The sequence below is a fragment of the Temnothorax longispinosus genome, chromosome 7 (genome assembly GCF_030848805.1).
Source record: "Temnothorax longispinosus isolate EJ_2023e chromosome 7, Tlon_JGU_v1, whole genome shotgun sequence".
In the NCBI taxonomy this organism is placed as follows: domain Eukaryota; kingdom Metazoa; phylum Arthropoda; class Insecta; order Hymenoptera; family Formicidae; genus Temnothorax; species Temnothorax longispinosus.
This window is the reverse complement of record NC_092364.1, coordinates 4721861-4739687: the sequence shown is the minus strand read 5'-3', so window position 1 is coordinate 4739687 and position 17827 is coordinate 4721861. Positions and strand designations below refer to the sequence as shown.

Genomic DNA, 17827 nt, shown 5'->3' with positions numbered 1-17827 from the left:
TAACAAGTCGAAATGTTGCAGTTTTATAAATGGCAAAAATAATGACCTGATTTTGAAAATTTATAATTATTAACTTGTGTGAATTACTAATTTAAGGATGTATTACCTATACCTTCCCAGTCAAAAGTACAGTATCTGAGAAATCCAATTATATCGGTTGTATGCATACTTTAACGGCTTACTACTATTTAATATCATAACAAGGACGTTAATGTTACTGATTTAAGTGATTTTAACCAGTTTTTATGATTATTAACAGCGTATTTGTAAATATTCTTAAGGATGTATGTCCGTTCAGTCAAAATAAAGGGATCAAGCTGAAATTTACAGAGATTGTGCACTTATATGTCCTAAAAACCTGTGTTAAATTTCAGATTGATTGTCTGACTCGTTTAAAAAATATTAATTTTTTAATTTTAATAATTATTTAAAATATTAATTAAGATATTAATTTTTTAATTTTAATAATTAATTAAATAATTAATATCTTTTAAACGAGTCAGACAATCGATCTGAAATTTAACACAGGTTTTTAGGACATATAAGTGCACAATCTCTGTAAATTTCAGCTCGATCCCTTTATTTTGACTAAACGGACATATATCCTTAAAAATATTTACAAATACGCTGTTAATAATCATAAAAACTGGTTAAAATTACTTAAATCAGTAACATTAATGTCCTTGTTATGATATTAAATAGTACTAAGCCGTTAAAGTATGCATACAACCGATATAATTGGATTTCTCAGATTACTGTACTTTTGGCTGGGAAAGTATATAGGTAATACATCCTTAAACATATACGCAACAGTTTTGTTTTTTAGATTTAACAAGTAAACTAAAAAGACTTCTCTGTTTTGCTCAGAAAAAATCTTTACAATTAATTTTGAATGTTTAATATTATTTCTACTGTAATTAATTAAGTAATTAAAATATACCTGGTCTCGCATGAGAGTGCGGATCTCCAGGTGACAAACCCACCGGAAAATAATCTTCTCAAGCTTCGACAATGAACGAATACTTTTAACTAATTACTTTTAAACGATTACTTTTAAACTAGTCACAAAAGCACTGTACTGCTTTACCTCTTTCCCTACCTCATTTCTCTCGTATTTTACAAACATAGTTTGTTTATTAGAATATCGTTTAGACAAATTAGCCGTGACTTTTAGTAGGGGAGCTAGCTCCATTTTTTCGTGATTATTTCGGTACTTATGAAACTTTTTGTAGTGATTCAGAATGTTATTTAATGATCAAAGCTCCGGGGACTGACAAAAAAGTGGGGCGCTTTGAATGGTATAGCCACTCACTTGTGCAAAAAAATTTTTTTTTTCAAGTCATTTCGGTATGTCAGTCATTTTGCACCATAATTCTTTGATATATTTATGACTATTTGCAAATTGACTGACAAAAAAGTGGGTCGCTTGTGGGTGGTAGGGCCGCCCAAAAATGTCTTTTTTTTTTTCAAATCATTTTGGTATGTCAGTCATTTTGCACCATAATTCTTCGATATATTCTATGCCTATTAGGATAATTGACTGACAAAAAAATAGGTCGCTTGTGAGTGGTAGAACCGTCCAAAAATGTTTACGTTACGTTGTTATGTTTAAGAGAAAAAAAAGAGAAAAAAATCAGTAGTCAAACAATCGTATTATGATTTTTAAATAATGTTACAGAATCGAGTGACAACTTTTCTGAGGATGAAGATGACCTAAATGATTGTGACAAATACGATGAAGAAAAAGAAGAAAAAGATTTTTAGTCTTTTTTATTTATTTTTTATGATGATGATTTAATGCTATTTTTTATTACTTTTTCTGTTTTGATTATATAATAAATGACCGTAAAAAAAGATTTTGACTTCAGTTTACGATGTACTTTTAATTATTTATTTGAGTAATGAAAAGACAATAAGAACTAAATGAGTCCTGAGGACCATCAATGGTAAATTTAAAGAAAGAAAAAATTCATAAGTCACAAACTGTGGAATTTACAATATTTTATGATAAAATATTATAAATTCATCAGGACTCATTTTAATTCTTATAACTTTTCATTACTCAAATAAATAATTAAAGTACATCGTAAACTGAAGCCAATATCTTTTTTTACGGTCATTTATTATATAATAAAAACAGAAAAAGTAATGAAAAATAGCATTGAATCATCATCATAAAAAAGAAATAAAAAAACTAGGAATCTTCTTCTTCTTCTTCTTCATCGTATTTGTCACAATCATTTAGGTCATCTTCATCCTCAGAAAGGTCGTTACTCGATTCTGTAACATTATTTAATAATCATGATATGATTGTTTGACTACTTTATTTTCTCTTTTTTTCTCTTTTGGGCGGCCCTACCACTTACAAGCGACCCATTTTTTGTCAGTCAATTTGCAAATAGTCATAGAATATATCAAAGAATTATGGTGCAAAATGACTGACATACCGAAATGACTTGAAAAAAATGACATTTTTGGGCGGCCCTACACCCACAAGCGACCCACTTTTTTGTCAGTCAATTTGCAAATAGTCATAGAATATATCAAAGAATTATGGTGCAAAATGACTGACATACCGAAATGACTTGAAAAAAAATGACATTTTTGGGCGGCCCTACACCCACAAGCGACCCACTTTTTTGTCAGTCAATTTGCAAATAGTCATAGAATATATCAAAGAATTATGGTGCAAAATGACTGACATACCGAAATGACTTGAAAAAAAAAATTTTTTTGCACAAGTGAGTGGCTATACCACCCAAAGCGCCCCACTTTTTTGTCAGTCCCCGGAGCTTTGATCATTAAATAACATTCTGAATCACCACAAAAAGTTTCATAAGTACCGAAATAATCACGAAAAAATGGAGCTAGCTCCCCTACTATTTCAAGTATCGCGTAAACGATTGGGTATGTTTGACAAATCGAACTCACATTAAACGGAATTCTTTTCTTTTAAATATTTAAATTACATTTTTTACGTTTTTTTAATTTTTGCGTTTTAAACCCTAAGCTAAAATATTAGAGAAAATATTAGAGAGTATAAGGATCTTTTGAGAGAAATTTTGAAATATATTTATATGATTAATATTATTTTTTGTGGGAAAGATAGATACAGGTCCACTTATCACAGATTGAAGAGTGAAAAGCTAATTGTTGTCGTAATTGATAAAATGCATAAATATTTAGAAGGAATTATGTTTGATCTTTGCTGCATGTATCTGCGCGAAATCGATTGCTTGTGATCCATTTGACCAGATTCTATTTAAGGGGGTATACCACCTTTGAGCATGAACTCTTTTCACGATTTGTTTTAACATATAAGGAATAGAGCAATCGAAAATCGGCTTTAAGGGGTCTTTTTATTATACATTAAAGATGTAAAAAAAGTTTTTTGTATATAAAATACACCCTGTCAAAAGAGGCCGTGTGCGTCACGGGGATCCAGCTGGTGTACATGATTTCGGCTGACTGGTATGACCTAGAACAGAAATCCAAAAAAATTCTTAATCTGTGATAGATTGGCTATGGAGGTACGTAGCCGTTTTTAAATTGGATTGTTAGTTTTTTTTGGGAACCAATTTTATACACGATTTTTCAGAGTAAATTTGGACACTTTTGTTCAAATTAGTGTCAATTTCGCAAAAATCAGTATTTTTCAAAAATCCTACGTACCTCCATAGCCAATCTATCACAGATTAAGAATTTTTTGGATTTCTGTTCTAGAGGTCATACCAGTCAGCCGAAATCGTGTACACCAGCTGGACCCCTATGACGCACACGGCCTCTTTTGACAGGGTGTATATTTTATATACGAATAATTTTATATACAAAAAAATTTTTTTTACATTTTTAATGTATAATAAAAAAAACCCTTAAAGCCGATTTTCGATTGCTCTATTCCTTATATGTTAAAAAAAATCGTTAAAAAGGGGTTAAATTTCATGCTCAAAGGTGGTATACCCCCTTAAAGATGAACGACAAGAATAAGAGCAAAACTCATATACGTATTTGTAAATGCAAATAACGAGAGCAAAAACTCGGTTTTTTAATTATATTTTTCTACATTACGTTCTTTCATTTCAAAAAATTATGTACTTATATACTTGATATAGAATTGATACTATATATAATCGTACATGCGCGAGAGATTGGATCTTAATTAGTTTTAACGTCACAGAAGTATCGTGAAAGATACCCACTGTATCTTTCTTTGAAATTAAGATGTATGCGATTGTAAATAAGAATTCATAAACTATATAAGAAGTTATAAAGAAACAACAAGGTAGGAACATGAACAAAACAGGAGGAAAATTGGGAGAATAAGGACGAAAAGGAGATAGAAGCCAGCGGGCAACGGCGGAACAAACAAATATATATTATTTACTTTATTATCTTCATCGTGTTACATATAAAATTAATCATAGACTTTTCAAATACTCGTACAGTCCATTCCGTTTATTTTTATATCGGTATAGTACATATCTCGTGAATATTATAATAAAGAAAATTCAAACTACATCTGATGTCCGATGATATTGTATGTCCAAAAAAAAGATCCGTTTACAAAAGACAAAAATGTTTATCAGCGTATCGAGACTCGCATCTATTGTCTCGGGTTGTAATGCAAATCATACAAATTGTAAAGATTATAATCACAAGAGAATGCATATATGCAAATTGAAAAAATTTGAATTCTTGTAGATTAGTAAATAACAAAAGAATATAGTAAAATATTATGGGGATGATTTTAACAAACTCCGAATATAATATTTGTAACTTTGTAAAAAAAAAATGAAAATTTGAGAACTTAAAATAATTTATTTGATTAAAAATAATAGATTACTCCATTCTTCACATTCACATCATAACAAAAAGTGAAAAAATCGTACCTATCATCAACTTATCTCTATATCTACATATATGGATTGAATTATTAAAAACTACTTTAAACAATTTTTTATTCAGTTTAACCCTTAAATGACCAGTGGGGTCCAGCGGACCCCAGACCCTTTAGAATGAAATGTTTTCAAATGTTTTTGCCAAAAATGGAGCTCATGCTCCCATTGATGATAGTTGAGTAATTGACCTACCCGTTTGTACACTTAGCAGTACTCAGTTTACTTAATTTTTTATACTATGTTGAAATTGAAATTTGAACAATATTAGCATTTTATACTCTTCTCTAGATCTTGAACAATATTGAAAAAAATTGTCATAACTAAAGATCAAAAAATCAATGAGTAAGGAGACATTTTTCATGCTGGGGTCTGTTAGACCCCTCAGTGAACTTACGAGATTCTTGAGAGGTGTGGCATTTAAGGGTTAATATAGAGGAAAAAGGCCAAAAGTATTGTTCAAAAAGAGAAAATATGGAAAAAAATGTTATAAAATGTTTTGTGAGATATTAGTGATATTATTTAAGATTTAACCATATAATTTTTCTAATTTTCATCATTCGACAAGTAGTAAAATATCAATATAGATAAGACCCATCAAGAATGACTATTTCCAATTATTTTATACATCAAGTTAATTTAGATATCTTAAAATTAAGCTTAAATAAAAACATAATTCTTCCCTCACACTTACTTTTCAAACAGTCCAACTATTTTGTAAAAACATTTTTTTTTTATAACAATTTATAACGAATAGTTATATTCGATGGCAATTAACAGTGACTCAACTTATATATGAAAGTCAACGTTACTCTATGCTTTATCAACCATCTCATGAACATTCTCATTCACACGAAGAATGGATGCAACTTTTTTTTTTATTTCGTCCAACATCTTCCAACCCTCGGATGTATATTTCTCGATCGCTGCTTTACGTGCATCCGACCAATTATACAAATCTTCGAATATAGGATAAGTAAACTTTGGAGAATAAAATTTAATGGCAAAATTCAAGGCGGTTGGAATCTTCACCATCCATCGACTTCTGATGCACAAGCGGAGCCAAACAAATCTACGAAATATGTACGTTACTTTGCGTTACTTTGCACAAGAATAAATCGTTCTGAATTTGCATACATGTATGTGTATTTACCGTATTTCGTCATTCTGATCGTCAAATTGATATGTGCTTGCCATAACATCCATCTTCCTTTCCGACAAAATTGTATCCGATCTATGTAGCTGGTTTAAAAAATATATTTTCTAAACATCACAAAAGTCTTCTTCTATATCAGTGCTCGTATATAAACGGCGACTCAGTAGAATGATTTCACTCGATCCATTTTTCTGCTAAGGAGTGACACACTTCTTCTAATTTGAGTTTTGTTGTATCAAGCAGCCCTGGTGGTATGGCCTTTGGATCGAACCAAAAGTCCCAGTCAAAAGAATCTAACTCCTGAAAGACAAAAAGTTATTATATTTATCATACTAAAAGTAATAATACTGGAGAGACTCAGTTTATAAAATATACATTACATGTAATTTGTTAGGAAAATAGTTATACAAGTATTCTTTCCAATCATTAGTCGTTGTAGTGCTGTATGCAAAATTATTCAAATAAGATTTAAGAAATGCTTCGAATACTGTTGATCCACCCAAGATACTACTTTGTAGCTCAACCAGCAACATATATCCTTTTTCGTAAGGTACAAATTCAGTGCGCTCATCGGGCAACGAACCGGGCAACGAACTTATCGTCTAATAAGCATTTCAGCATACGACGACTTCTAAGATATTTTAGATGAAGATTAATCTACATAAATAATACAGTTTAGAAAATAATGCAGTAGGATGGTGCGTACTCGCGCACTCGCGCGCGTTTGCGTGTGCGTGTGCGTATGTGCGTTAAACGTTATGTTAAAACATTATTATCTAGCAACATATTCTGATATTCAACATTATTTATTTCTGCGGCTTTATCTAATAAAAATTAATAATTTATCATGGTTCTCTCTGAACGTCCAAATCTCTTGCTCCAATAAATTGCTTATTTATATCATCATCAAGTAAAACTTCTAGAATTCTTCTATAGTTAAATAAACTAAAACTTTTATTCAGCCACAGATGTTTATATTTTTTACACGTAACTAAAATTCCTGTCCAATTCTGAGAAATGTTCCGAGCGATTGAACTGACCAAAGAAATATCTCCGCCGAGTAAAGTCGCGAAACGAATATTAAGCTTGGACATTCTATCTCGAAATATGAGATAATTGATGGAAGCACGCATATATCAAGTGAATCTACAAATATTACGTTAAACGTGTAAGTAATAAAAATTGATAATCTATAATACTAGTATAAAATACATTCCAGATATAAATTTAAACAAATAACTTGGTTGATATTTTACCCCAGGGATAAGCTCCATACAAATCTTCGACAATTTTCAGCATATCTTCAGTTTTTAGAAATGTCTGCTTACTTAAAGTAACATACTCGGTACTCATATTTTCGGTCCACATACTTTACCGATTCTTTCACTCAGTTGTTCGTGTTTTAAGACACCCACAGCAATAACCATCGCATAAGACGGTATTGATTTCTCTTGAGAAAATCGGTGTACGTTTCCGTCGGAAATCGGATTATTTTGTAATAATGCAGATATTAAAACTTTGTATTCTTCTAGTGCTACAATCTAATAAATATAATAAAATTTATATCCACGAAAACTAAATAGAGAAATTTTATTTCAATTTTATTAAGGCAACATATATGTATAAGGAAAAATAGACATATTTGCAGATATAAAATTATGTTGTTCTTGCAAACAGGCTATACTTTATTTACTATTTTTTTTATTACTTTTATCAATAACGTCAATAATAGTCAATCAAAAATTGGGAGAACTTTTTTGTGCTTATACGTTTCTCTACATATATACATATAAGTACACAATGTTTTTGTTTAAATTCTTACCGCAGCAGAGTACTTAAATCTGACAGACGGTGTATCCTGGCAGGGAAACCATGATCTAGCATAAACTAGCTGAAAAACCTTGTTATTTTATTATTACCTTATTGTTAGATAATAGAAAATGATGTGAACCACCAACAGTTTGCCCAGGTTGTAGCCAATATAATGAAGGGGAGTGAGGAGTTGTTTTATATTTAATTTGAATCATACATCTGAAAACATTATATCATCATTGCATATCAACTAGTGCATCTATAATTTTTAAAATTTGTATAATATGTTTTTTAATAAGTGCACTTTGTGCACAATACAGATAAGAACTAAACTATCTATAGTTTATTACCCCGAGAACGCGAAACCTGTTACACAGATCGCTCTTAAAACGATTGATTGTTAAAAATTTAGGGGTATAACAAAATGCCACTAAATAATATAACTAAATTTCCTGCCCAGCTCTGAGATATTTTCAGCAAGCCTAAAAACGACGCAAGAAAGGTCGCCGCTGAATCTGATCGGCCAAATAAATATCACGCATGGACATTTTATTTTGAAATAATGGGCGATACTTGGTGGAAGCACGCATATATTGTATGTTTCTAAAAATATTCTAAATGTATATAAGATTTATTAAATATATAAATTTAAATTTTAATAACAAGTATTAAATTTAGTTAATATTTTACCCCAAACATAAAGTCCACATAAATCTTGGACAGTTTTCAGCATTTCTGGAATTTGAAGGAAGGCTGTGGTATTCACTATACTCCTTCTACAGTTAAAATCGCTTTTCCCTTAAGAACTTTTTGATCAAAATCCACATTCAGTTCCAAATGAGTATCAATTACACGTGCAAATTCTGATGATTAAAAAATATAGAAAATAAGTATATTTAAAAATAGTAAATGAGAATATAAAAGTAATAAGCATAAGCACGTGACAAGACTTAACATATTGTAATTAAAATAATTTATGTTAATTAAAAATGATATTGTTCTTACGATAAAAGTACTTTTTTGAGAGTTTTATGCAATCATTTAAAATTTAAAAAATTTTTTTAAATGTATGTTTAAGAGGGCAAAATGTTGCAGTTTCATAAATGGCAATAATTATGACCCAATTTTGAAAATTGAGAATTATTAACTTAAATTACTAATTTAAGTATATATATGCGCAACAGTTTTGTCTTTCAGACATAACAAGTAAACTAAAAAGACTTCTCTGTTTCCTTCAGATCTTTAACAGTTAATTTTAAATGTTTACTATATTTCTACTGTATATTTCTACTATATTTCTACTGTATATTTCTACTGTAATTAATTAAGTAATTAAAATACCTGTTTGTCTCAAATGAGAGTGCGGGTGACCGAGCCAATCGAGAGAGAGAATTCTTTTCTTTTAAATTGTACTTTCTGCTTTACTCCGTTTCTTTTATTTCTGCGTTTGAAATTTTAAGCTATAATAAAATAAGAATATTAGGAAACATTATTGCGAGATGGTTATGTTGAGCATTTTATACAGGGTGTTTCCGGGTTAAACGGCCAAACTTGAAATATTAATTTAGGCCTTCAAAACAAAGAAAATTTTTTCGTCTCTGGAGGTATTATTGCAAACACTGTTCAACAGATTTTGACTTCTAAGTTATAGAACTATTGTAAATGAATAATTTCGAAATAATGTTTATCCTTTTTACTGCTTTCCAGCAATCAAAATTATAATAATTATTTTCTTTACTACTTTACAGTAATCAAAATTTAAGTATTTAATATTTTGTTTAAGCAGTAAAAAGGATAATTGTTTTAATTTTAATTACTGTTTTTATTACTGTTTAACAGTAAAGAGAATAAAAATACATTTTTTTATTTTGACTACCGTTAAGCAGTAAAGAGGACAATTATTTTAATTTTGATTACTGTAAACCAGTAAAGAGGATGAACCTACATTATTTCAAAATTACTTATTCTAATTATAGCCCTATAATTTCAGAGGTCAATATCTCTTGAACAAAGCGTACGCGAACAGAGAAAAATTTTTTGCTTTGAGATTGTAAATTTCAAGTTTGGTCATTTAACCTGACACCCTGTGTCTGGTAATAGAGTAGAAACAACAGTGGAGGATATGCAGTTTGAAGTAGTTTGAAATGCCACGCGATAAGAACTTTACAGAATTACTAAACATGTATAATATATACATACCTATACCAGTACGTGAAAAAGTAGCATCTTTAGAGATAAATTATCATAATCATTCTGCGCACGTGTGCGGCATGCATGCGACACGTGAACTTCATGCGTCGCCATATGTCTACGGCTACGACTACGACTACGGCTTTGACCTAAACGCCGAATATATTCGAACCATATCTAAATATGAAATAGCCTTTAGACGTAACCCGCCTTACCGCGCTTATCCATACCCCCCGTAGGGTTACGCTCGATCTATCTCTTCCTTAGTCTATCTATCTGGAAATTATGCAATATATTTATATAATTTAACACCTAAAGGATATATTAAAGCTATTATAAAGTATACGATATTATAAAATATTGCAAACATTTTTTTTTAAATCAATATTTGAAAAATATGACAACCCGCCCCGCTCCTACTGAGGTGTTCCTTAAAAAATTACTTTTGCAAACTGTTTTTATGTGTACAAAACTTTGCTTATATGACTATCAACATATAATCACATTAATATAAAATTCTTAGAGAATGTATACATATTCCTTATTCATATACATTAATATATTATACTTCTTAGCGTTTTCAAATCAAGATTTGGGTTTGTTTACATTTTCTATATCATTTCTTATGTAAAATATATTAAATATCTATGTTTTTACGGTTGTGAGGATGGTAATTTTGGGAGCTAATTAATTTATTTAACTTTATCGCAAATTCGCCGCGAAACGTATAATTTTGCAGACATTTTTTTAGCAACTAAAATCAGGCGAAGGTCAATCATTATGGGGGCATATACACCTAGCAGGGTCCAAAAAATCGATTTTTGAATTATTTACATATTGATAAAGTTTAATATTTCAAGAATATCTGGTGCAAATTTCAGGTCAAAATTCTGAAAAAACGACAAAGTTATAGTCCTGACAGTACATTGGTGCGTCGCCCCAACGCCCGCGCCACGGCCGCACGCCGCTCAGGGTTAGAGACCCTCTTCAGACCCTTTTCAGACCCTAGTCAGATACGGCTATAGGAGGGCCACTTGTGATTGGTCTACCGTTTCTCGTCAAAAGCAAGAGAAATATAATATGAAAGAGAAAGAGAAAGAGATATAGGAGAGAAAGAGAAAGCGATATGAATGTATATCGCTTTCTCTTTCTCTCTTATATTTTTCTCTCTCGCAGGACTTTGACGAAATTGCCTGATGGCCAGACCCTAATTACAGGGTCTCTACTCAGGATTACCGATATCGCCCGACCGTCCCTTCGGTTTTGTGTTTGAGTCTATTGTGTTCTTCCGTTCTAACGGTATTGCATTGGGAGCTTTCCAGCAAGCGAAATTTTTTAATAAAGAAAATTGTTAACTTTCTTTAAAATGTATATTTTTAACTGCAAAAAACCACAATCTGATAACTCCAACAGTTTCTCAGAAAAAATTACAGGATATTACCATTTCTTTTTGTCTTCTAGGTGCACATGCTCCCTTAATGGGCCAATTGGAATTTGTAAGGGATAACTTAACGTCATAGCTGTCGCGATAAACAACAAAAATTGATCTCCTAGCATTGAATATGAGTATTATGTAATCCAAACTATTCTGACGCAATTATTTAAAAAAGAAGCATCGGGAATTTATTACGTACTCGCATATTTACAATTTGATCTTTATTATACCAATTGATTGCTGATGTTCCAGTTGAAGCAACGTCTACTTCACTTTATTATGAGAAAAAATTTAACGAAAAGTTCATGCAGAGATATGTAAATATTTTATATACATCGAAAGAATCTAGTTTGTATGCTTAAGAATATTCTATTTAATTAATATTTTTTTTCTTTTTACAAAAAAAGTTTTAACGACCCAATAAGAATTGTCATCATATCCTGTTGCGCACCAACTCGTTTACAGTCTTTAGACCTGTAATTCACAAACAAAACAAACAATTTTTTAAATTTTAACCAAGTTATCTCGCAAAACATTTATGGTATAAAAACCTATTTTTGCCACATTTTTTTCGATAAATTATACAACATTTGTGTATACTCTTTTTCTCTATAATAAATAAATTACTTTGTATGTCAGTTAATATTGACTTACTTTATAAAAAGGAAAGTTGATTCAGTTGTTAATGCGCGTCAATTTAGGTGTAGAATTGATCTTATTTGTTTCTGTGTTTCATGAAAGAACTTCTTCTCGTTGCGTTTATATGCTTTGGTCGTTATTAGACCCATTTCTTTCCATTCGTACATATCTTCAAATATAGAACACGCATACTTCGGCATACCAAAGCGAATGGCGAAATTCAAGGCGGTATTAACTATAGGTTTCCATCGATTTTTTATACACAAACGTATCCAATGGAACCTGAGAAATACGTATGCGTTACATTACGCAATTATAAACTGGTCTAAACACAAATATACATATTTACCGTATTTCATAATTACGGACATGAAAATCATAAAGATTTTGCATTATATCTAGCTTGACCGCAGTCAGTTTCGATTTATGTAAACAGTTTAAAAATATTATCTTTTGAAGATCAGAAAATTTCATTACATCTAGGATGAATTTACGAGGTATATCGATATCGATATCATTCCAATTCTCCCATTCATCTGCTAACTCGATACATACGATTTCAATCGGTGTTAGAACCGAAATGACGAGCGGCTTATAGAATTTTGTTGTAAAAAAAATCTCCAACTCCTGAAAACAACATCAAAGTCATTATTTCTAATGATAAAATGCTGTAAAATTGTAAGTTATTTGTATAAAAGAGTGTTACCTTCACTTTTTCAGGAAAGAAGCTATACAAGTGTTTCTTCCAATCATCAGTCTTTATACTTTTAAATGCAAATTTGTCAAAATAAGATTTAAGAAACCGGTCCAACATCATAGGTCCTCCTATATATTTCTCTAATTGTTCCATGACAATACATCCCATTTCGTAAAGCGTATAGATACTGACAATCCATTGTGGCGATGAAAACATAGACTTCTCAAATTTTGGTGGTTTGCTTTGTAACGAGCCGTCCATTATTTCGACTGTTTCAATCTATAATACAAATTCAACAAATAATATAGTAGGAGTATATACGAACATGTGTGTGTAAAATATTGTTATCTGACATCATATTCAACATTAATTATTTATCACTCTATTTGCTTTATCTAATCATAGTTAATACTTTACTTGTCTTTCGTATTCGGGATACATATTGTTTCGGAAAAATTCTTTTATTTCTTTACTAAACATCATTCTCTGTAGAATTCTTCTGTAAATAAGTATACTGAAACTCTTATGCAACCAAAGATCATTATAATGTGCACATGTAACTAAAATTCCTGCCCAATTGTGAGCGATGTTCCGTGCGAGTGAACTGACTAAAGTCATATCTGCGCCAAGTAGAATCGGCGAAATAAATGCCACACATGGACATTCTATTTCAAAATGGCCGATACTCGGTGGAAGCACGCATATATCGTATGTACCTAAAGATATCATCTCAGATATAGTAATAGAAAATAGTAATAATTAAAAAATAGGAGAATTTATCGTTTACAAAAATCAAATTCATTATATATACATATATATATATATGTATATATATATATATACATATATACATATATATGTAGGTCCAGAAATGTTCCGGGACTGTTTACGTTTTTTGAAATGTACAGTCCTGGAATATAACGCATATATATGTAATCAGATTCAGAAAACTGTCCCGAAAATTGCCGTAGGACATGAATTTTTTCCAGGTCAGTCCTGGAAACTGCCAAATGTCCCGGAATATACCGATATCAAAAATAAAAGTCCCGGAACATACTTCCGGACCTACATATAATATCATGCATATATATAATACTGTGTACGCATATGTATATTTAAACAAACAATTTAGTAGGTGATATTTTACCCCCGAAATAAGTTCCACACAAGTCTTCCGCAGCCTGCAAGATACATTCAATCTTCTTAAACGTCTTGATACTTACGGCACTAAGTTTGCTTTCGGCAAACACACTGCTTCTTGGACTAAGATTTGCTTTCTCTAGTGAACCCACAGCAATAACCACCGCATAAGACGGTATTGGTATTGTTTGAGTGAATTTATATACACGTTTGTGCTGAGCTTCGTGTGTGCTACTCAACACTGCAGACATTATAACTGTGAAATTCTTTCGTACTGAAATCTAAAACATATATGATATATTCGTCAATAAATATTGAGCAGACATTTTATTTTATTTCATTATTGCAGTTTATAAGATGATGTAGATGTGTATATGTATATTTACAAACGTATACTTATATACAATTTTTCAATAATGTATTATAATTTCTTCCCAAACTTTTTATAATAAATAAATAAAGAATTCATATAAGTGCTATCTATATGTTTAAAACTTTAAATTCTTACCTCAGCAGTATACGTAAATTTGACAGATGGGGTGTCCTGGCATGGAAACATAGCTTTTGCATGTATATACTAAAAGAATTCAAATTTTTATTTAACGCATATTGGTGAAAATAAGATTGCTTTGTTTGTTTATCCAATTTACCTGGCTATTCGACATTAGGAACGGTTGTGTACCATTGGCGGTTTGCTCAGGCGTTAGCCAATTTAATGCAGGGGAGCTTGGACTTGTTTCATATTTAATTTGAATCATACATCTGAAAATATCATATCATTATTGATATACTCAATTTTTGCATTAATAATAATTTTTAGTAACTGTATTTTTCTAAAATTGTCTTATATTTACTTTCCGTTATTCTCTTGATCTCTTGGTAAAGATATGGTAAATGGTCTTCCACAAAAATAATTAAGTCCAGTGTCATAACGTAAAGGCACACCAGTAGCATGATTCGTAACTTCCATTATCTTAAGATCATAATTATCTAAAATCTAATAGATTGTATTATATTAATAATATTATATTAATAACTTGTCAAAATTTTATTGCTTGATATAAAAGAAAATTTCGACTCACTATTTTATCAATAAAAGGTTGTCTTTCTATAGTCAAAGTTGCTTTTCCTTTAAGAACTTTTCGATCAAAATCCACTTTCAGTTTTAAATGGGTATGGACCACACGTGCCTCTTCTAATAATTAAAAAGATACAGAAATTAAAAAATATAATTAACCCTAGCTAGCCACATTTATTTTCGAGTCCTTAATTTATCACACTCCGGTCCGTGGAAATACAGAGTCTGAATAAGATGTTTATGATAATATCAGGCTAAGAAAATGATTTGAGTTTAGACTTATTATAAGGAAACTAGAAAATTACGTTATTATGTGAAAATTAGAAAACCGAAAAACGTTCAGCGGTCCACTGAACCGGAATGTCGCGAGCTAGGGTTAATAAATAACGATATATGAATATAATGCGTAAGTACATGACAAAAAATGATACATAGTAATTAAAATTATTACAGTAATTGCGCGTAATAATATTTGTAAAATGTAAATAATTTTTTCAGACTTTCATGCTAAATATATTTTATGCACTTAAGAAGATTCGCAGAATATGAACGTCAATTAATTAAAGTCGTGAAGGAACAACCTATTTTTGAAAATTATTAATTACTAAAGTTTGAAAGAGTTCGTGCAACGGTTTTATCTTTCGAACATCCAAATGAATTTTGAAAGCATTCTTTGTTCTATGTTTCTTAAAGAAAAATAAATAAGTAAATTTTAAATATATCCTACATTATACTTAGAACGCAGTTAATTAATTAATTGAAATACCTGGTATTGATTTGGTGTATCGATCTTGATCAATATGATTCATTTTAAAAGTATCTTTCCGAACTTTCGATCACGGATCCGAAAAGTGAATCTTTCCGATCTTTCGACCACGGACCTTTATACCTGACTGAGAGGACACATTAGGACTTCCAGCTTCTATCCACATTTTTCTGCTCGGCAACGCTGTTTAGAATGCCGGAAGGTGAAGCCAGGAACACAATACAATATCCGTATATATATATATATATATATATATATATATATATACACGGAGAGTTTTTTCTTAGAATTTACCCTGAAATCATAGTAGTTGTGGGACATGTTACTACGAAGAATTTTATGCGAGCTATTCTAAATAATATCTACCATAAATAAAAAATATTAATATTTATTACATTAAAATATAAAATATGTCTGATTAATTGTACTAAAATTATATCTACAAAATTTCAATAATTTTTCAAAAATTACCAATCTGCTTGGTAATTTTGTCACGTTGTTTGTAAAATGTTTTTTGTATATTTCAAAAATTTCTTGGTTGCCAAGTTCTCCCAAGTTTGTAGTGAATTTAACGGTAAAATATAACAATGTATATATATATAAACATATATAAACGTATTCGAATAAGGCAAATTTAAAAAATTAAACTGTCGCACAATGCTAAATTCGTTTACATCAATTATATTTCCATTTGTTTGCTTCTTTGTATATTTTTAATATTTAGATACACACTTTTGCTTTATTATAAATAGGCAGAAAGTGGAAGAAAGGACGCTTTAAAGGGTATTCTAAAGTCGAGTCCGGACTTCTATCGTATCATCCTCTTATCAAAATACAAATACTTATGTTGGTTATAACAATACGCCAATGTTTTCAATCCGTATTTGCATCCCGTATCTTATAGATTGAAAACAAGACCTTTTTTTGACGTATTGTTATATATAACCAACATATCCGTATTTTGATAAGAGGATATCATGATACGATACAAGTTTAAGAATATCCGCAGATATTCATGAAAAACATCAGGATGATAATTGATAATAAATAATAGGATTAAGGTTACATTTGAACTAATTGTTCAAATGTATTAACAATTACGCGTCATATGTCTGTAAACCGACCGTTCTGAAGCTGGATGCACAATACAAAGATACAGGCAACAAGAACAGCACTAGGGTCGATTCAGACACAGCCGTGCCGTACCCGTACCGTATCCGTATCGTTAACATTAGACAAGGATGGAGTCAATAGAAATCCTTGTCTAATGTTTCTGTTCCGTGCACGGTACGGATACGGCACGGCTGTGTCTGAATCGACCTTTAATACATGGCTTCCGGATAGGTTGAAAATCTATTGCCTGTACCTTTGTATTGTGCATTTACACAATGCGAGACAATAGCGATACCGATAGCGACAAAATTGCCGACATAGCTACAGCTTTGATATGGGTATAAAGACTTCCGATAGGTTGAAAATTTTGTCGCTATCGTTATCGCCTCGCATTGTGTAAGGGGCTTTAATGATACATTGTCGGCTTCTGATGCAGTCACGTCACAATATAAGTAAAAATAATAGATACACTTACAGATTTCTATAATACATAGAATAATTTCAAATCTATTTTAGGAAGAATTAAAATCTAGCGAATATTACTCTTTAGCGGGATTATCAGAAACCATTTAAGAGAGAAAATATTATATTTGTCACGAAACAATGAATAATGGGAACTGGTCTGTTTGCAACAATTTTATCATAAAATAAAAAAGTAATAATAAAAAGATAAATGTAATAGTATAAGTACGAGACAATAAAGAATTTAACCAATACAAATATTATATATGGGATTTCCGTCATAAAGTGGACACGTAATGCAAGCTATTCTGAAACAAATATTCAAAGAATTAAGAAGCATCGAAAATTTATCGCGTACTCGTATAATTACGATTTGATTTCTTACTGTTTATGACCTGATTATTACATCAAGGAATGCTGATGTGCCAGTTGAACCAACCTGCA

At 30.7% G+C, this 17827-nt stretch overlaps 1 protein-coding gene across 1 annotated transcript; it reads right to left on the bottom strand.

Annotated features, from left to right (window-relative positions):
* Nucleotides 1-11795: 11795 nt before the first annotated feature.
* On the bottom strand, nt 11796-15932 carry LOC139816313 (leukotriene A-4 hydrolase-like). Its single transcript, XM_071783727.1, has 11 exons — nt 15809-15932; nt 15047-15159; nt 14819-14961; nt 14615-14726; nt 14473-14541; nt 13946-14245; nt 13242-13553; nt 12834-13103; nt 12477-12754; nt 12143-12409; nt 11796-11962 (listed from the first exon to the last, which is right to left on the bottom strand). The coding sequence occupies exons 1-10, from the start codon at nt 15849-15851 to the stop codon at nt 12181-12183; spliced, it is 1869 nt and encodes a 622-aa protein (XP_071639828.1). The 5' UTR covers nt 15852-15932; the 3' UTR covers nt 11796-11962; nt 12143-12180.
* Nucleotides 15933-17827: the final 1895 nt, after the last annotated feature.

What these genes read in the sequence shown, in the direction of transcription:
- LOC139816313 (XM_071783727.1), bottom strand. Translation starts at nt 15,851, where the DNA reads ATGAATCATATTGATCAAGATCGATACACCAAATCAATACCAG. An exon ending in GATCAAGAGAATAACGGAAA is followed by an intron (nt 14,727 to 14,818) that starts GTAAATATAAGA and finishes TGATATTTTCAG; the next exon opens with ATGTATGATTCAAATTAAAT. An exon ending in TCTTTCCTGAAAAAGTGAAG is followed by an intron (nt 12,755 to 12,833) that starts GTAACACTCTTT and finishes TGTTGTTTTCAG; the next exon opens with GAGTTGGAGATTTTTTTTAC.